Source organism: Lynx canadensis, chromosome B1, assembly GCF_007474595.2.
Source record: "Lynx canadensis isolate LIC74 chromosome B1, mLynCan4.pri.v2, whole genome shotgun sequence".
NCBI classification, from domain to species: Eukaryota; Metazoa; Chordata; class Mammalia; order Carnivora; family Felidae; genus Lynx; species Lynx canadensis.
In genome coordinates this window covers 117,525,892-117,547,298 of record NC_044306.2, presented here as the reverse complement: position 1 = coordinate 117,547,298, position 21,407 = coordinate 117,525,892, and the positions used below count along the sequence as shown (strand labels likewise).

The 21,407-nt window shown below is 36.3% G+C and overlaps 2 protein-coding genes across 4 annotated transcripts in view; one reads left to right on the top strand and one right to left on the bottom strand.

Moving 5' to 3' along the window:
• The window catches only part of ARHGEF38 (Rho guanine nucleotide exchange factor 38), a 133,047-nt gene extending 125,238 nt beyond the window's left edge, over positions 1-7,809 (top strand). The window contains exon 14 of the mRNA XM_032592926.1: positions 7,269-7,809. Coding sequence (XP_032448817.1) covers positions 7,269-7,454 — 186 coding nt within the window. The 3' untranslated portion in view covers positions 7,455-7,809. The remainder of the gene's footprint in view (positions 1-7,268) is intronic.
• INTS12 (integrator complex subunit 12) overlaps positions 3,469-21,407 on the bottom strand; it is a 41,488-nt gene continuing 23,549 nt past the window's right edge. For 2 of the 3 annotated variants that reach the window (XM_030313323.1, XM_030313324.1), the window contains exons 6-7: positions 18,040-18,186; positions 14,808-15,481 (exon numbers count right to left, since the gene is read on the bottom strand). In XM_030313323.1, the coding sequence (XP_030169183.1) occupies positions 14,897-15,481; positions 18,040-18,186 (732 nt within the window). In that variant the 3' untranslated portion in view covers positions 14,808-14,896. Of the gene's footprint in view, positions 3,718-14,807; positions 15,482-18,039; positions 18,187-21,407 lie in introns of those variants that run through there. The other variant, XM_030313325.1, reaches the window with a different exon arrangement.

Below are 21,407 nucleotides of genomic sequence, written 5' to 3'. Positions count from 1 at the left end.
GCTATGATTTCTTCAAGTACCCCTTCAGCACCTTTCCCTCTCTCTTCCTCCTCTGGGATACCAATTATGCGTATATTATTTCTTTTTAGTGTATCACTTAGTTCTCTAATTTTCCCCTCATACTCCTGGATTTTTTTATCTCTCTTTTTCTCAGCTTCCTCTTTTTCCATAACTTTATCTTCTAGTTCACCTATTCTCTCCTCTGCCTCTTCCATCCGAGCCGTGGTGGTTTGCATTTTGTTTTGCATTTCATTTAAAGCGTTTTTCAGCTCCTCGTGACTGTTCCTTAGTCCCTTGATCTCTGTAGCAAGAGATTCTCTGCTGTCCTGTATGCTGTTTTCCAGCCCAGCGATTAATTTTATGACTATTATTCTAAATTCACTTTCTGTTATATTATTTAAATCCTTTTTGATCAGCTCATTAGCTGTTGTTATTTCCTGGAGATTCTTCTGAGGGGAATTCTTCCGCTTGGTCATTTTGGATAGTCCCTGGTGTGGTGAGGACCTGCAGGGCACTTCCCCTGTGCTGTGGTGTATAACTGGAGTTGGTGGGCGGGGCCGCAGTCAGTCCTGATGTCTGCCCCCAGCCCACCTCGGGGGCCACAGTCAGACTGGTGTGTGCCTTCTCTTCCCCTCTCCTAGGGGCGGGATTCACTGTGGGGTGGCGTGGCCCGTCTGGGCTACTTGCACACTGCCAGGCTTGTGATGCTGGGGATCTGGCATATTAGCTGGGGTGGGTAGGCAAGGTGCACGGTGGCGGGGGGGCAGGCTTAGCTTGCTTCTCCTTAGGTGATCCACTTCAGGAGGGGCCCTGTGGCAGCCGGAGGGAGTCAGATCCGCTGCCCGAGGTTTGGCTCCGCAGAAGCACAGAGTTGGGTGTTTGCGCAGAGCGAGCAATTTCCCTGGCCGGAACCGGTTCCCTTTGGGATTTTGGCTGGGGGATGGGCGGGGGGGATGGCGTTGGCGAGCGCCTTTGTTCCCCGCCAAACTGAGCTCTGTCGTCCGGGGGCTCAGCAGCTCTCCCTCCCTTTGTCCTCCAGCCTTCCCGCTTTCCGAGCAGAGCTGTTAACTTATGACCGCCCAGACGCTAAGTCGCGCTTGCTGTCGGAACACAGTCCGTCAGGCCCCTCCGCTTTTGCAAGCCGGACTCGGGGGCTCTGCTTGGCCGGCGAGCCGCCCCTCCGCCGCGGCTCCCTCCCGCCAGTCCGTGGAGCGCGCACCGCCTCGCCGCCCTTCCTACCCTCTTCCGTGGGCCTCTCGTCTGCGCTTGGGTCTGGTGACTCCGTTCTGCTAATCCTCTGGCGGTTTTCTGGGTTATTTAGGCAGGTGTAGGTGGAATCTAAGTGATCAGCAGGACGCGCGGTGAGCCCAGCGTCCTCCTACGCCGCCATCTTCCCTTCACTCCTCCTTTTATCATCAGGAACATCAACTGAAACTTGTTTTGGTTTAACAAGATGACACTTTGACTCACCGTTTCTTTCCCTATCCTTTCCTACTGTGGCAGTAACACTTTTTTTTTTTTTTTTTTGCTTTCTTCCAGAATTGAAATATCATATTGCCATTGGTGTTGTAGACTGTAATCTACTCTTATTAATGGCTCCAGTGGGCCCTGACAAGAAAGACAGGTAGAGAGGGAGCTTTGCCCTATACCTGATATTCAGGAGGCATCACTGGGATCCTAAAAAATTAATCATAAATAGGCGTGTTCAGACTGAATTCAGACTAGTGGCTCTGCAGTTTTTATACTCAAGCTAAGTTTTTAATGTGAACTCCAAGAATAAAAGGGATCTATGAATGCGCTTTGGAAGGATTTATAAATCACCTCAAATATGTTGGAAATTTTGTGCATATGAGCATAATTATGGTAAAAGAAGTCCATAACTTTCAACATATTTTCAAAGGGAAATTCTACTTTAAAAGGTTAGAAACCACTGCTCTAAGACTTAACTTGCTTATGCATTCTCCCAGCCACTCAAGAAAAAAAATTGTTGGGTTAAAAGCCTCCCACATTTTCTAGAATGGTTCTAGTGGATCAGAAGTCTTATGGGTAAGGTGAAAATATAACTTATTATCTATAATACGACACTTTTGTTAATGAAAGAGAGTGCCTACTAGATGAGATAACTGTGACCGGTATAATTGGGGGATATGGTCACTGTCCTTATTGGTCCCTTATTGGGACTGAAGAACCAATCCATTCAGATTCCTCCATGCACATGCCACACAGAAAGCATGGACTTTCTCCTAATGTTTTAGAAGCTCCCTAAATTATGGTCCAGAGACTCTGTAAGAATAATGGGGAGGAGTTAATGGATATTCACAACCTGACAGTACTGATTTATACTAAAGGACTTAATCTTTAATCTCTTGACTCACTACTTTATGCTAGATCAAAAGATATCACAAAAACAGTCAAACAAATATGCCTTCCTATCTTAATGTATTTTCCCCTTTTGCCTGTCAAACAGTAATGACATGATTGACTTAGTTTTCTATGATGCACAACAAATGATCACAAAGCGGCTTAAAACAACATAAATGAATTATCTCACCATTTCCAAGGTCAGAAGTCCAGGCACAGCTTAGCTGTGTGCTCTGCTTAGCATGTCACATAGCTGCAATTCAGATGGTTTCGGGGCTGTGTTCCTCCCTGAAAGTCACAGTTCTCTTCCAAGCTTGTGGTTGTTGGCAAAACTCAGCTCTTTGTCCTGGTAGGACCGAGGCCTCCATTTTCTTGCTGGCCATCAGCTGAGAACCACTTTCAATAACTGGAGGCTGCTCTCAGACCCTTGCCATGTGGCTACGTCTGTAGGCAGTTTGCAATATGGCTGACTCTTCAAGGCTAGCAGATGAGCATCTCTCTGGTTTTAAAGTTCTCCCTTCAGAAATGGTCTGAACTCTCTCTTAAAGGGCTCACTTATTTACATCAGGCACACTCAGGATAATCTTTGGCTAACTCACAGTCAGTGTATTAGGGAACTTATTATGCAGGACATGTTCAACAGAAGGTGTCCATTTTAGAAGTCTGTCTATCATAATATCTAAGATGCCTTGCTTGGTAAGCAAGGTAGAGGATGAATGTGATGCAATCTTCAGCACTTCTCAAAGTGGACTAGGTTTGATAATGGCTAAACCCAGTTTTAAAGGGATGTTCAATGTCTGAAAATCAGTGCAGTTTCCTTTTTTTCACATAAATCATACTGACAACATAAATCTTGAATTAGAAACTTAGGAAAAGTTAGTTGTTTTGCAGATAATCCTAAATTCACTCTCTGGGCCTTCATCTTTACATGTTTCAACTATTTTAGATGATAATGCTACATGTGTAGTATGTCATTGTTTAGAAAGTGTTTCAAAATGAGCCATCAAGCTGTAATATAATGTATATAAGCAGTCATTAAAATGAGGCATTAGAGAACTATTTATTGACATGAAGATTTTCAAATATATTTTAAAGTAAAAAGCAGGCTGCAAAAATTATGTATACTACAATTCCATGTTTATTGTTACTTCAGGTTGGTAGAAAGAAAAGAAAGGATGAAGAGAAGGAATGAGGGGAGGAAGGAAGGATGGAAGGAAGGAGAGAAGGGAAGAAATACAAGATATTAATAGCAGTTGGGTGATTCTTTCTTACCTTTCTTTAAAATTATTTCTTTATAAAAATTGCTTGCATAATAACAATATATAATTGTTCACTGAAGAATGTGAAAGCTTGTTCCTGGAGGGAAGAGAAGAAAGAGCATTTTTCATGCAATATAACCATCTCGGCTTCCTGAACTACATATGATATATACTGTAAATACTGGGTTTGCAGCTTTTTAGTTTTGGAAAGGAAGATTAAAATAAATTATTATTGTTGTTGTTGTTAATTGAAGAACTGGGAAGAAATCAATAAAATGAGATTCAGTGGAGACAGCTAATGTGGCCACTAAGGGAGGAATAATTAAATGCACAAATATAGAATAGGGGAATGCATAGCTGGCGATGCTACTACAGGGAGAAATCTGGTGGTTAATAAACAGTGGATAATACATTGAGTATGAGTCAATAATTCGGTACACAGTGTTATTTAAAAAAAGTAAATGCCGTGGAGAACTGGGTTGTATTCATAGAATAGAGTACATACAATGAGCCAGAGCTTTACAGAGTACAAAGAAGCAGCGAATAAAATATATTTTAATAAACGCTGAGGAAAAAGAGAGAAGGATCAGATGACTATGGATTAAATTAATAAAATGTAATTAATGCATCTGGACCAAACATTAACATTGCAAGCTAGAAAGTTATTAGTTTGGAACAACTAAAATATTCCAAAAAATGAGAAATTCTTCAGCTTTTATCTAGAACAGGCTGAAAACTTCTAACTTGTAGTCTAATGTTATCAACTGCTTTCTCTTTAAAAGTGGACTTACTTCCAGAGGAGGCATAAACATATAAAACTGAAATATACTTATCCTAAATTAATTCTGGACCACGATCACTTAAAGTATATAATTTTGTACTTTAAATTTACAATTTCATGAAAATCTATATTTAGTGTAAAAAATATAACCTCTGCTGTAATGTCATACCAAATAGATCTAGGTGGAAGATTTTATATTTTCCTTTTGAGAGAATGTGTGCCAAAGTGAAAAACCACCACAACTATTTAGGAATCATATATTAGTAGGTAATTCAATCTGCTAACCAATCTATAGCTGCATTGGTAAAGCATATATGTTTTACCAAGGAAACAAGTAAAAATTATACAAGTTGGCTAGTAATTGCTAACACAGGCTCTTAACTGATAATTTCAGAAACTGTACTATGGTGCATCAGATTCCTGAAAGCTTTTGCCCACCAAATCCTCCACTCTTCTCTTGTGAATCTAATCAATATCTTCATTTCCTCATCAACAACAAAAACATCAGCAGTAACATATTAGACACCTCAATCCCTTTCCACAAGAATATACTCTGCTCATCCTTCCTAGAACAAGAGTTTGGTTCCTAAAGTAGTATGAGAAATGGACCAGGCACTGGAGTTAGAAAATACAGTCCCAGCAGCACTGACTAACTCTATGACTAATGCATTGTACTACTCCAATTCACAGCTCACAGGGTTGTTGAGGATGAAGCACATTTGACATGTAAACTCATGAGCGCTAGAAAAGATGGCGGTTATTGCTGCCACTCCATTGCTCAAGACCTTATAGCATCTTCCCTTTTGTTTTCTTCTTTAATTTTTAAATTACAAAATAATCCATGCCCAACAATCTGTCTTGTGTGTATCTTACATGATGCAAGGCGATCTCTTGTATATTCTTGTAGAATATCCAAGCCTTTCAACTCAACTTTTAAGTCAAATTAACATATATTTGAATTCCTACTGTGTACCATGATGTGGTCAGTAAAGTTTAAGTGTTCCTCTCTCTCTCTCTCTTTTTTAAGTAAGCTTTACACTCAACTGGGACTTGAACTCAACCCTGAGATCAAGAGTCACATGCTCTACTGACTAAGCCAACCAAGCACTCCATTAATGCTCCTCTCTTTGAAGTGGAGCTCATGCTGGAGTTGTTGAGACGATATAAAATCAATGATATCAAATCTACATCAGAAGTTAAATAATAGTTCAACATCTACAAGAATAACTTATGCTGTTAACTATATATCCCCTCCCTACACTCCCCAGTCTCCTTTCCTGTTCAATGAAGTCATCTTATTTATCATTTTCTTTTAACATTGACTCTCAATTTTGAGAAAGTTAATCTGCTTGCCTTTCCCATATACTGTTTTCACATATTCCCTGTACTTTGAAATATGACATATCCACCCCTTTATCAACTTGGTCACCTACAGAAGGTTACCTCTTTCAAAAACTAGCTCACAATTAGTTAATATATCTCTCATGTGCGTAGGGTGTTTTTTGTTTGGTATGTGTGTACATTCTGTGGGGCACATTTTTCCCGAGCTGGGTTGTAAGTTCTCTGACAATATCTGGCACTTGATAGGCACTTAATAAATTTTGATTGAATGAATAAATAAAATGTTAGTCAATTGCTTAATTTTATGATGTAAATAAACATTTCTGTTATCAATCTTACAATTTTAGTGGAAAAGGACTAAACATATAGGGGCTTCTTATGCATCTAATAATTCTGAAGTATTCTTTTGAGGTTAGAGAAAAAAATATTTAATGATTATTTTTACAGAGAGAGAGAAAGTGGGGGAGGAGCAGAGAGAGATGGAATCCCAAGCAGGCTCTGCTCTGTCAGCACAGAGCCCAATGTGGGGCTTGAACCCATGAACCATGAGATCATGACCTGAACCAAAACCAAGAGTCAGACTTGTTTAACCGACTGAGCCACCCAGGTGCCCTAGGGTTAGAGAAAAATTCTTTTGACTGAAGCATGTTTTATTAATTTCTTCTAGGCCACTTAAAATTATTTAACACTTATAAATTTAATGCATTGTCATTATAAAGGCTTAGAAAATAAAGAAACAAGTAAAAATGAAAATCACCTCTAATTCTACCAAAGAAACTAACAGTTTTAGACTTACACAACTGATTTGATATCCTTTTTCTTTTTTTTGGCTTACTGTTTCATCATAAAGCATTTGCTCCATGCTATTAGTCTCAGAAAACAGCATTTTTAATGACTAAATTTACTTACTGTAAAGGTCACAAATTTCCTTAGTATAAAGGTACGGAATAGACTTAACTATTCTCCTCTTACTGAACATTCAGTGCTACTTCCATTTCCCTCACTTTCACCTTACAAATGGGGATTGCAGTAATATTATTATATAAAAATCTCTGCTAATGTCTCTATTTCTGTAGAAGAGATTCTTAGAGCAATTACTGAATTAAAAAAAAAGAATTAACATTAAAAAAACAATCTTTTAGGGGCCCCTGTTTGGCTTAGTCAGTAGAGCATGTGACTCTTGATCTCAGGGTCATGAGTTCAAACCCCATGTCGGGTGTGGAGCCTACTTAAAAAAAAAAAAAATAATAAAAATAAATAAAATAATCATTTAATAGAAGCTGGGAAATTGCCTTCAAGCATGGACAGTTTAGACTCCTCCCAAAAGAACAATAAGAATGCCTATTGAACTATTCTCATCTGGGTCAAGGTTTAGCAAAGTAAATCCATCAGAAGGAATTGGGGAATGTGACTTTGAAAAAAGAAGAACAGCGTTCTTTCTAAAAGCTTGGAAATCTTTGTAATGTTTGTCTAAATATTTCTAAATATTGGTTCTACTTCCAATAATGGCATTTCCTTCTGTCTAGATTTTCTATGCAGTTCATGCTTTTCAAGCACGAAGTGACCACGAACTCAGCCTTCAGGAGTACCAAAGAGTCCACATACTTAGATTTTGTGACCTAAGTGGCAATAAAGAGTGGTGGTTGGCTGAAGTTCAAGGGCAGAAAGGATATGTGCCAGCTAACTACCTTGGGAAGATGACTTATGCTTAAGAAAAGAAGCCCGTGACTTCTGTTTTCTGGCAGGTTATTGATGGACTACCTCATAAAACTTATAAAATGTTGGTCTAGAAATCAAGAAACCTCCATACTACATGAACTGATACTGTATCAAGTTTTAAGGAAGACTGCTTCCTAACAAGATTATTTCGAAATGTATTTTGAAGAATAAATGTTGAGGGAAACAAACAGAAACAGTAAAACAAACAGCTAAAGCTCCAACTACCAACTACTTAAAAATGGAGATCTTTGAAAAGATAAATGTATCCTTTATCAGCATGAAAGGCTGGATCTAAGGATAAGATTTTTTTCAATGTATTGTATTATGTATTTTGCCTCAAATGTTTTTCTCTCATTCTCTTTTGTGTGTGTGTGCACATATACACTCACACACATGTAATTATATTCATTATATGGTTATGTATACTATGTGATATAGATTATACACTGTTATGCATAAACCAGGGAATATACTAAATATACATAATAGGAATTAACAGCCAGCTAGAAATCTTTGTTGTGGAACATCTCTTTACTGTAAGTTTTAAATGAAAAAAACCCTGAATGACCTTATAATATCTAACATTTACTGAATGCATACTACATGACAAAAATTGTTCTATATGTTTCTTATGTGGTATTTTTTTTTTTTTTATTTTATTATTTTTTATTTTTTTTTTAACCTTATTGATTTTTGAGACAGAGAGAGCATGAGCTGTCAGCACAGAGCCCGACATGGGGCTCGAACTCATGGACTGTGAGATCATGACCTGAGCCGAAGTCGGACGCTGAACCGACTGAGCCACCCAGGTGCCCCATGTGGTAACTTATTTGATACTCACAACATTATGAAGAAACTGTGGCCCACATGGATGAAGTAATTTAGCCCAGGTACACTGCTAGTAAGGGCTGGGACTCAAACCTAGGTCTGGTTCTGGGATCTACACTCCTAACCACTATGCTGTACCAACCCTCCAGGAGTATACATTTGCTGTCAGCAAAGCAGTTAATGATGCACATAATGGACATTGATAAGGACCATTTTTCTCTCAGGTCATATTTCAGTATTGAGAAGTTTTTCAAAATCAAGGGCTAGGAGGATTTCCATGATATTAGTCTAGAGAAAATGACGTATCTACGTTTTTTTTTTTTTGTTTTGTTTTGTTTTGTTTTGCTTAAACATTTTTTAAAGTATAATTGTTTAAAAACGATGCTACATGATCACTAATGTTACTTGAATGAGGAAATATTTTTGGATCACTCAATCATTTGGATGATGAATGTGGAATGTGTGCTCCATGTTCTGAGCCAAGATGTAAATATTTTTAGTTGCCGATTGTACTTAGACAAAGAAGGCATTAAGGATAACATTTGCTGAAACACAATGTCCTGGGACACTGAACTTTCACTTGGGAATAGCTCAAAATTGTCCCCTAAGATTTCAGGATATTTTGTCAAGACATTTGATTGACTTGTTGATGCTCCTTTAGGACAGTAAAAAGATTTAAAGTTTGACTTAGTGGTTTCCTTTAAACACCAACATAAAGTGGACTTTCATTTCCCACATAGAATGTGCTAATAATGACATTAAAGATATAATTGTTACTTTGAAAGATTTGATCTCTAGAACGTATACTGTAACATACATTACTGAAGAATACAAATAACAAAATGAACAGTGATTTTCAGAGGGCTGTTTTAAGTATGCATATGACATGTACAACCATAGAAATTAAGACATTTCCATGACAGAATAATTTGCATTTCATAATATTGTACCTGAAATACTTAACCTAAAGATAGTTTTATAAGGTTCTAATGGTAAGTTGTTTTTGCATAACATTTTCTTGTTTTGAGTTTGGATACTAAAAGAAGATTCTCTTTTAGACATACAGAGACTTTTTATGTCTTTTAAATGGTGCTTTGTACCCAATGGTGAAAACATAATTCCAGTTTGCATAGGGCAAAACAAAAGGAAATCCAAACTTGCTACTTGTGGTAACTATGAACATGCCCAACAACCAAACTGGTGGGGAAACTATATCTAATGTATTTTTTATATATGATATTTATACTTTTAATATATAAAAGTATATATATGTTTAATATATAACTTAATATATATTAAATGCATGTATTTAAATTAGCTGTGACTTCAATACTCCCCTTAAAATGAAGATTGATAGAAACAGCTCATATTTGCTGTTTTGGCTGAAATAAGTCACTAGATGTATAGAAGCTTTGTCTGCTTGTGTGGTCCTAGGTTGATGCCTCCTGTCTCACCTTTTTAGAAACCACACCACTAAAATCAGAGCTGCAGTTAGCTGCTGAGCAAGTGTAATGAAGCCATCTCCTGTAGTCCCTCATTATTGTAATGAACATACATTACTCTAAAACTACGTAGTTGCTATTTTAAAAATATACCTACATTTCATATGCCATTTAGGCTTTATTTTTTTAACGTTATACAATACCTTCATTTTCTTGATATGTTGTTAAGAATCAAGTAATTATAATTTTGAGGTCAGACATTATTTTGTTGAACATAGGGGAAATGAAACTCAGATAGTTATGATGTATGTAAGTCTTTAAGAAGTTTAAAAAGATAAAACTATTGGTGACATCATTATAATTAAGGCATGAAGAAACAATTATTTCTTTGTATTTTAAAATTTAAATGTCATTGTAAAATATAGAATTCTCTGAAATGGGTATTTTTACCAAGAATGAAGGAGAAATTTCTGTGGCTGTTTTCCTTTGTAAAACAAATAAACAAGTGTATGTAAACATTTTAGTATTTATTTTTAAATACAGATGTTCTAATATACATAATAATGTTCGGAATTATAAAAGATCCAGTAATACCAATTACCATGTGTACTTAAATCATGTGAAAAAGTCACAAAGCCACTATCCGAACATTCCTTGTACTTTAGAAAAATATTCTTTTGCTATTAGTATAAAACAATTCTATGAAGGTTGAGCTGTGCAGAAGAGATATAGTGCACATTGTTAATCATATAAATGCAGCACTGCATGAAATACTTTTAAGTGCTGATGTATTTCATATTTTGCCTGAAATATAATTTGGACTTTTAGAGATGGCTATTAACTGCCTGTCACTATTTGTGATGAATAGTTCAGATGATGTACAAAAATCAGTGTTTTTATTACTGAAATATGAAATTAAAAACTGCCCATAAGCTTCTTAGATTTTTGTCTACTGCAAAACACTCTCAAAGCCATGTGAACAGAGATAAAATCTTTATATTCTAAGATGGTGGGGAAACTACTGAAATCCTGTTTGTCCTAACTATGGCTTCTTAAGGTACTCAGTGTAGTGCCCAATATTGAATACATCTAGCCCTCACAAAATTCAAGCCAAATTAAGCCTATAAATTTACATTATAGTTGATGAAGAAGTAATTAAATTTCATTGACTGGAAGGACACTCAACTTTACATTCTCTGGGGAAATTCTACTATTTATAGAATGTTACTATTTTTAAAGGCTAATTTTTTGTTACTTCCTTCTATACACTAAATTATATAAAAACTTAGTCATTAAATTATCTGTTATCTACAAAATTATCCAATATAATGCATCTTCACACCAGGACCATTGGAATTCAACCTGCGTCTCTGAAGGCCAGCTACTTCTTTCCTGTTATTACACTCTTGATATAGGCAAGATTTGCTTCGGTTTTTCAGTAAAATAAGTCACCCGTTAGCATATAGCAGAATGAGTAGCTCTTGTTCAAAAATGTAGGGGATATATTCTTAGTCAAGTTTATCTTACAAGAAAACAATACTATGGTGTGCAAATGTATTTATGGCTTTCTCTAATTCTTTATATAATTTTTATGATTATTGTATTAATATATTTATTTTTATAAAATGATGTATTTCCTATACAACCTATGATCATCACAGTATAATTAAGTAATCTGTTACTAATAAACAGTACCATGACATCCTTGTTAGGTATCAGCATCAGAAACCTAACCTTAGAATGTTAGATGCCTTCCATTTTATCTCATTAATTATCATCTATATTTTATAGAGGAGGAAACCAAAGATTACACAGCTCATATATGGAGGGACTGGGATTCAAAACCAGGTCTTCTGACTTTAAGCCAGTGTTTGTTTAGTGGTTTGTTTTTTTTGTTTTTTTTTTTGTTAAGTCACCAAAATCTAACAAAGCACAATGTGCATAAAGTGATATTGACCAAATTTCTACTAAAATATGATTTGAGCTTACAATCCTAAAAGCTTACTTTGGCTCACCTACTTATAGGTCTATTCATTCACTGGCATATTTATTGAGAATTACAGTGGGATGCTGTGCAATGGTGTGCTAATGGTGTGCAAATCAAACAAGATCTCTGTCTTCATCCAATTTAAAATCTAGTGGTGGTGGTGAGGAAACCTATGTGTAACAAAACAAATTAAATGATAAATACTATTAATATAAAGCTGGCAACTTTCATCACATGGTCAGTTAAAAAGCTTTGTAGCTCACTTAATGGTATGGAACTGATGAATGGATAAAGAAGATGTGGTTTATATATACAATGGAATATTACTTGGCAATGAGAAGGAATGAAATCATGCCATTTGTAGCAATGTGGATGGAACTGGAAGGTATGCTCAGTGAATTAAGTCAGAAAAGGACAGATATCATTTGTTTTCACTCATATGTGGATCTTGAGAAACTTAACAGAAGACCATGGGGGAAGGGAAGGGGGAAAAAATAGTAACAGAGAGGGAAGGAGGCAAACCACAAGAGACTCTTAAATACAGGGAACGAACTGAGGGTGGATGGGGGGAGGTGGGGGAGAGGGGAAAATGGGTGATGGGGATTGAGGAGAGCACTTGTTGGGATGAGCACTGGATGTTATATGTAAGCCAGCTGGACAAATTATATTTAAAAAAAAATAAATAGGGCGCCTGGGTGGCGCAGTCGGTTAAGCGTCCGACTTCAGCCAGGTCACGATCTCGCGGTCCGTGAGTTCGAGCCCCGCGTCGGGCTCTGGGCTGATGGCTCAGAGCCTGGAGCCTGCTTCCGATTCTGTGTCTCCCTCTCTCTCCGCGCCTCCCCCGTTCATGCTCTGTCTCTCTCTGTCCCAAAAATTAATAAACGTTGAAAAAAAATTAAAAAAAAAATTTGTTAAAAAAATAAATAAAAGCATGACCTTTGGAAAAAAAAATGGTATGGAAAAAATCAAAGTCTAAGATCTACCTGAAGAAAACTTTAATATAAAAATACCTGTATGAAATATCAAACTGAATTATATACAGTACTAGATGTATGCATAATTACACGTATGTACAGATTCCAAATATATATTTATGCACATACAACCTATACAAAGAGCCATGCTCAATGAAAAATAACTTCCTAAAAAGGCTTCTAACATCCTCTCTGAAATACTAGAAATTAAAAGTTGCGTCTCTTCTCAACTCTTTCCAGTACATGTGTTCTGGCTGTGATGGGATAAAATTTTCCCCTTCAAGTGCCAGTGTGCAAACTGTACATTACGGCTTTAAGTTTTCATAGGTACTGCAGTCACACGAACTGTTAATTCGAGCTTAGCTTGTATCAGATCGTTTTGTCCAGTTTAGGTCAAACTAGCCCTGACCTATAAACAAATATGATGATTTTATGGGTTTTCCTTTTTTTTTTTTTTTTTTTTTTTTTTAGTCTTTTTGACCCTAATGGGGATTTGGGGCTCATGCCAAATTATGTTTAATCCACAGATATCTGTTTCTCAAAACAGAAACATCTGTAGGCAGATTTTCAACATGTAAATAGATGTTTACTCCACATGTAAGTAATGGGATTATCTCAATCTTGGATTCTATTTTACTATGAATAATTTAGTGCCATTATTTAAGGGTCGTTTAAAATAGTAGCTTTCCTTTTATTGTCACAGAAATCTCGTATCAATATATTTTAGAAATTGTTAGAAAAAGCTAGAGATTAAGGGACTGGGTTTGAGATTAGAGGTTTTAAAGATTTAGTAGCACATATCAAAGTTGAAGAAATAAGGCTGCTCATAGTCTAATGAATGAAGGAAATTTTGGACTTCCAGTTTCTGGATGAAATGAGGTATTCATGAAATATGAAATGGCTGTTGTATTTTCCTGTGAGTAATAAACTGTTTCTCCGGGCCAGAAAGCCTCATATCTTCTGTCAAAAACTATATGTAAAACAACAGTAGGCTAATTTGTTAATTTACAAATAAGGCTACTGCTCAGACTCCCCACATTTTGTGATTTAACAATGTACACACACATCAAAATAATTTCAAGATTTAATCATGATATAGGAGCTTCTTTTATACAAAGGTAACTAAAATTGAAACGTTACAATACTTTTGGGCAATAGAAATAAAGCAGCCCTTTTTCTTTTCATGGTATAGGAAGAAACTACCAGCATGTAAGCAAGTCAGGAATTATTTTGGAGTGGATATTTTGCTCAAGAATTCTCAGGTGTGTGTATAATCAGGGTAAATCAAAACTCAACATTTATTAGGTACTAACTATGTGCAGATGTTAGACTGGCAATGTGAGGAAAAGTGGGCAATGGGAGAAAAATATTGCATTAAAAGGGCATGGGAGTTCACAATCTACAGAAGAGATACATCCCTAAATAATTATATGAAGTGATAAAAAAGGTATAATACAGAAATATGAGAAATCAATTATGAAAAGTTAATTTTGAAAATGGGGAGATGAAATACTTGGGGTGAGAGGGAGAATCATGAAATGAGGCTGGGGACTAACAATGAATATCTGGAATATTGAGGGGAAAGTAGAAAACTTTATAATAAAGTGTCATTCCTGCCATCTTATAAGGCATCTAATTCAAAACCCTAATTCTTAGGGCTTTGCTAGAAGATGAACTATTCCTTCTTTAAAAAAATTCACATATACTACCAGTCTCTTGGGATTCTAGAAGTTCTCATCAAGAATTAATTACTTTGTGGTTTTTTGTTTTTTCAGTTCATTTATTTATTTATTGAGAGAGAGAGAGAGAGAGACAAAGAATGAGTGTGAACAGGGAAGGGCAGAAAGAGGGAGAGACAGAATCTCAAGCAGGCTCCATGCTGTGATGGGGCTTGAACTCATGAACTGTGAGATCATGACCCTAAGTTGAGATCAAGAGTCGGATGCTCAACTGACTGAGCCACCCAGGAACCCAAAGAATTAATCATGCTAGTCAGTGTTTTCACACACTATGGAAACTTAAAAATGGTAAACAGATTTAAAATAAAAAGATTTCCAAATTTTGTTAAATAACATTTAGCATTTTAAGGTAAGAAATAATAGAAATTTCATTGTGAAAATTTTTATTAAATTATAGGATATTACAGTTTATGTCCTAGTAATAAGATTTTAGGGTAATGTCAAATAAAAACCTACTTGGCCAGATTACTTCTTGAGTTTCTTCTGGGCAGCTTTCTTCTTGACCATCTGTAATCGCTTCATGGCATTGAGCTGTGATTCTTGTGAAGTTGGACCTTTAAGGGATGCTAAGGGAGAGCTGCTTGATTCTGAAGTGGTTTTGCTAGTGGTATTTCCACTGGACCCTGATGTCCCACTATTTCCATTCCCACTGAGTTGGCTGGTGCTTCCTGGAACTAAACTACTCGGACTAGGAAGACCCACTTTGCTAACATTGTCACAACTAACGGAGCGACTAAGGCCAGTTTTGCCCAAAGTTAGAGGTGGAGGTGGTTTCAAGGGTACAGTGGGTGCAGTGTTGTTATTGGAACCTATTTTGGAACCTATTCCACCTTTAGATGATGTCGCCAGACCAGTCAAACCCACAGGCTTCTGGTTAGTTGATGAGGTAGCTGGTTTCCCACTATTGTTTTGGGTTGTTGAACTCAACTTTGCTGTTGATGGACCAGCAGAAGAAGTTTTAGCTGCAAAAGCTGCCCATCCAGTTAGGCCACTAGTTACTGAAGAAGAAACACTGGTACTAGAAGAATTTCCTGAAATAGCCGTGGATGTCTAAAAAACAAGATAAATATTGCTTTAGAGCCAAGTATAATTAATACATAATATAATATTCTTAAATATATACCAAGTTTAATTTTGGACTTTTTATACAGAAGTAATGGTTTGGGAAATTTAAATCACACCACCAAATTAAGTTCTTATGAAACTGATCTGAAAAAAAAAAAAAAAAAACAACAAAAACCAAAAACCAAAAAACACAAACAGTAAACTTATTCATAGCTAATGGATGCTACCACTTCCAAAGCAGAAATTCTGGGATGCCATATTCTTGTTCTAATGATTCTGAAAAAGAAACGTATGAAATTCCTTTTTGGGAATTGGTTTTAGATTCAGTTACAAGCTCTATCAGAAAAATCAGATTTAATGCTTTGTTTTTCACCTAAATAAAGTAATATCTATCTAGCTCAGTAAAGCACCTTATTCTTTAGACTTTGCTCCAAATGGCTTGTGGATCATTTCAAAAACAGAATCCACTCTTAATGAATAAAAATGCTCATACCCAGGAAATTTAGAAGATGTCTGAGATAAACAGATTTATTTGATAATTACTTATTGAGTAAATGTGTCAGATTCTGAATTCATTTTTTCAATAATTTTTTTAAGTTTATTTTTGTTTATTTTGAGAGAGAGCGAGCAAGTCGGGAAGGGACAGAGAGAGGGAATCAGAATCTTAAGCAGGTTCCTCGCTATGCATACAAGAGCCTGCCGTGGGGCTCAAAAGTCACAAACTGTGAGGTCATGATGTGAGCCAAAGTCAAGAGTCAGACACTTAACCAACTGGGCCACCCAGGTGCCCTAGAATCTGTTTTTTTTAAAAATGTTCCAATACCAATTTTGAGTAAATAGCTCCTGCATTGCAAAATATATACAGATTTGCAATGTTAACTATTTGTAATTATACAGCTCGGGTGATATATTAAAAAGGTTTCATAACTTTATTTCCACAATTTGTTCAGGTTTCCATTGAAACTATCACATAAGAAGAGATCCCTGCTCTGTATAAAGGATTTTATTAACTGCCTCAAGAGCTGCACAGTGACATTTAGGCAGGTCTGACTCACTCCCAGATGAATTTCTTAAAGATTTAACACCTTAGTTTCTCTAATTAACTTCGCTGGCCAATCAAAAGCTAACAGTGATACCAGCGTCACTATATAAATAAATATTGCTCTCATTCACACGAGGACAAATTTGTTTCACCTTCACACTGGGCAAAAATGTACTTTGTTCAAATTAATTATAAACTGAACTTCTCACCAGCATGCTCTCTACCTTTATATTCTTAAGAAGAGTCACAAAAGTGTTAAATTTATTACAGGTAAAAGATTAAGTCTTACAAACACTAATTTCCTTATCAATATGGTAATTACCATGCCTAAAATATATGCTGTTATACTTTAAACCTGAACTCTGGGAGAGTTGGTAAAAAACATTTTTACTTCTTACAAGGTAGCCTTCAATACCATCTGCATGTGAACATTTTTAACCCATGTGAAAAGTAATCAGAATAGAGTGCTGAGATATTTATAAGAGGAAAAGCCCAGATTTTTGTTCACGTTCTCTGAAAAACAATAGGATTTTTTCACATTATACATTACACAGTAACTTTCTCGTAAGATTATCCAGAGAAGATAAACCACACATAAATTACAAATTCCTAGAGGAATGCACACAGGTAATGAGAAAAAGTTAGTAAAGAAAGCAAAAGGACACAAGTGTGGTAAACTTAATTTTCAGTTATGAAAAAAATCTAATTTTTTCCTTTTCTATTAAACACAAAACTGTTTGCCATATGGCTAAATGATCTTTCAACAAACATCACAAAAGAAAACCCATCTGAAGTAATTAAAAAGACCAACACTTATGAAGTACAAACAGAAAGCAAGTTCTGTGTTCATAGCATTTTAGTTTAATGGCTTGCTGTTACTGGTATTGCTTTTCCACAGAATGACAGATGGCTTATAATACTATCCGGACAAGCAAAAGTAAAAACAACACCAATAATCCAGACCAAGTAATTTCTTAGTCTTTCAGTAAAGAAAATAAATTTCTCAACTATTCCTCAATTTTTACTGTAAGTAAAAACTACCCATTATCTTAGTTAGAAAGCCATTTGCTTTTTAATATGTGAATGGAACCATTTTTTTTCCACAGTAAAAAATGTATTAACTTTTATCATAAAAATACCAAAACCTTTAAATCAGAATCAACATGACAGCCAAGGCCTTAACTTATTTGCCATAAAACGGTTTCATGTTGGATTTTTTTTTTTCAACTGTTTATTTATTTCTGAGAGAGAGAGAGAGAGAAAGAGAGAGTGAGCGGGGGAAGGGCAGAGGGAGAGGGAGACACAGAAATTGAAGGAGCGCCAGGCTCTGAGCTGTCAGCACAGAGCCTGATGCAGGGCTCGAACCCATAAACCCTGAGATCATGATCTGAGCTGAAGACAGATGCTCAGCCAACTGAGCCACCCAGGCGTCCCTCAAGTAAGTATTTTTTAGTCAATTAAATTAAAATCCAATCTTAGAAAAAAATGGAATGTACTGTACCTTGACCTCTGTTCTCTTAAATGCTAGAAAAGTTGTCTCTTGTTTGAGTTTAGTTTCTGGTTTCTTAACCAATGGATCTTTGACAGCTGGAGCTACAGAAACAACTGTGGGGGCTGGTTTCTGGGGTGGTTTCTGAGTTTTTTGAGCCTGTAAAAAATCGGTGGATTAAATTATATACAAAATATTAACTGAATGCACACACACACACAAAAGACTAAAAATCTGTCACAGGACTCCTCATTGAATGGAAGTATAGTTGAACATTTACAAAATATTGTGGTGACACTGAAAATACAGATTCTTGGACAAATTATTTTTTATCATCATCCTATGAATGGTTTTATATATTTTATTCATTTCTAAACAGTAAAGATAATATTAAGCCTTAGAAATCATGCAGATGAGGGCTGATTAAATACCATTTTAACAAGGCAAAACAAATTGTTTCTTTAAAAAAAGAAAATCACAAACTATTTGTAACCAGTTAGCTTCACTTGTAATGAAGGGTATTTATCTATTATAGTTGGTCAATAAGACTTAGAAGAGTGTTTTTCTTGATATTCAGATACATGTCTCTAAGTAACTGAGGGTGAGTTGAAAGGTACTTTGGATCAATTATGCAGTTTTTTTTTTTTTTTTTTTCAACGTTTATTTATTTTTGGGACAGAGAGAGACAGAGCATGAACGGGGGAGGGCCAGAGAGAGAGGGAGACACAGAATTGGAAACAGGCTCCAGGCTCTGAGCCATCAGCCCAGAGCCTGACGCGGGGCTCGAACTCACGGACCGCGAGATCGTGACCTGGCTGAAGTCGGACGCTTAATCGACTGCGCCACCCAGGCGCCCCAATTATGCAGTTTTAAATACAGAAAATACAGAATGTGGATAAAGAACTATTGTTGATAAATAAGTATCTTTCTGAAGTTTTTCCACACTGCAGAACTAAGCATATTAAACTCCTTGAGAAAGTTCACAAACACAACTTTCTATGTTATCAAAGATGAATCTATACTCCCCATTCCTTTATAAGCATTTTTGGTTTTTATTTTGACCAATAATTGATTTTTTTCCTTTTTTTTTTTGTAACTTGGTATTTTATTACATTCTCTTCCAAATAAAGTGGGTTATGAAGATGATTTATGTTATGTAAGAGTCTAGTACAGTGTCTGGCACATGTTGACTGCTGACAGTCATAGTTAATTAGACAACTGAATCTGGAAGAACCCATGCATCCTGGATGGGGAAAGATGCTCCGAGCCAGTCCACTGTCTTTGACAATCCTAAGATCATGTGGGACTATATCAGGAAATTTATAAATAGTCTGTTCCCATTTCTGGAAATTGGAATGCAGCCTGTTTTGTCTGGGCATTCTTGTGTAACCTTCTCGTGTTATGGTTTACTTTACCATATGATTTTGATCCTTAAGTTTCAATTCATCCCATTTTTTAATATTACATGCTTTCCATATGAAAGTGTACCTACTTTCAAACATCACTTATAAAGCAACATTCAGATCAAGAGTATTATTAAGGATGCTAGAAGACTACCTGTGGTAAAATATCTCAACTAGCAGTAAAGAAGGGCCATATTATCCTCTATTACAAAACCATGTTATGAGAATGCAGCCCTCAGAGTAAATAAAAAATACATGGTTCCATAACCATGGCTTTCATGCTTACATTTCCTTCAACCCACATCTTCCAGAGGTTAAACTCTGAAGACTGACCTAACTTGTATGCATTAGCAGATGAAGATTCATTATAATGAGGCCAAGAAAAGGCCTCTACATAGAAGATCATGTTTGGATCTTCTGGTTCCTCTATATCACCTAGCCATCTTAGAAGTTGAGTAAGAAACACCCAAAGCCCTTGGTTCTTTGATGGTAAATACTAGTTTTGGGAACTAGGATATTATCACTGACTTGGTGCTGCTCAACAAGGTACTATACTTTTTCATTGGGTGACTGCTTCACACATTGCAGAATGTATGAAATTCCCCACCCAGGACAATAATTGCCAGTATGGCAGCAATCAAAAATACCATGTATTGCTAAATGCTGCTGAGTAGGTGTGTTACTACCCTAGATTGAAAACCAATTCAGTAAGTCATATGAATCTCCAACATAGCACTGGGGCAAAACCCATTACGTGGTAAAGAGAACATTATAGAACTGAAGAACGATCTTGGAGCCTGCCACACACTCTCACAACATTCTTAACTAGGTCTTCCTATAATAATGTGTACTGCGGAACCTGCCCTAGTTGGAGAAATTAGTGTGAGGAGAATGGGGATATAAGATGCTATTTATAGTATCTCTAAAATTCCTTGGAGCAATAACCAATGCACGTATCGGAACCTCACTGAAAGCAATTATAGTTAGAATGACTAGGTGTAGCACCCACACTATTTCCAAATTCCTTTCTCTAATTATTTTGTGTTCATTGGATCCTGATCTTCAGGCTCACTTCAGATCATGGCTTTTGGTATTTCTCCAAGTCTATTCTTAGTGAATTCTAATCATGTTTCAACATTAGTTATGGCTCTCCATTCAGTACTTTAACCATTGTACATATGGACTAAACTTACTATTTCTGGTACTAACCCACATTTCCTCCATTTTACATACCTTAAACTGAGAACAACAGAATGTAGCACATGTCTAGTCCTGAGCTCTGCTCTGGTGCTATGCCAATGAATGAGACATGGTCTTACTGATCAAATTGATTACACATTTAATTTGTAAAGCAGATAAAGAACAAAGGATACCTGAGATGAAGAAAAGCGGAGAATGGAACAGGAAAGCTCACCACATAATCAGGGAATGATACATTTAGTCTGGCATGGCCAGAGTGTACGGGTGTATACGGTGAAGTGGTGGGAGAAAGGAATACAAAGACAGACTTGGGTCAAAGACAGAAGGTCCGTAAATTCCCCCTAATGTGTATAATCTCATTATGTAAGTAATTGAGAGCCATTGGGCATATTTAAGTAGATAAAATTAGATAAGTACTTTAGAAGAATAATTCTAATTGTTTTAACTGAAGTGAATAAAGTGGACTGAAAGGAAGCGAGGAACCTCCTTAAAAGGCTAAAGCAACAGACAAGAAGTGAGGGATTTGTGGAACAAGGTAATAATGGGCAAAATGAACAGAGTCAAGAAATGGATAAGAGGAAGAACCAGCAAATTTGGTGAACAAAGTAATATGGAATTAAGAGAGGCATCAAGGATAATGTTTTCTCATTTAGGCAACTGGGGGAAAAACTGAGTGGAGAAGAAAATTTCAATTTTAAAGATGTTAAACTTAAAGTTACTGTAGGATATCGGGTCAGCTGCCGAAATTCATTCCAGAAACAGGGTCAGAACCATAAA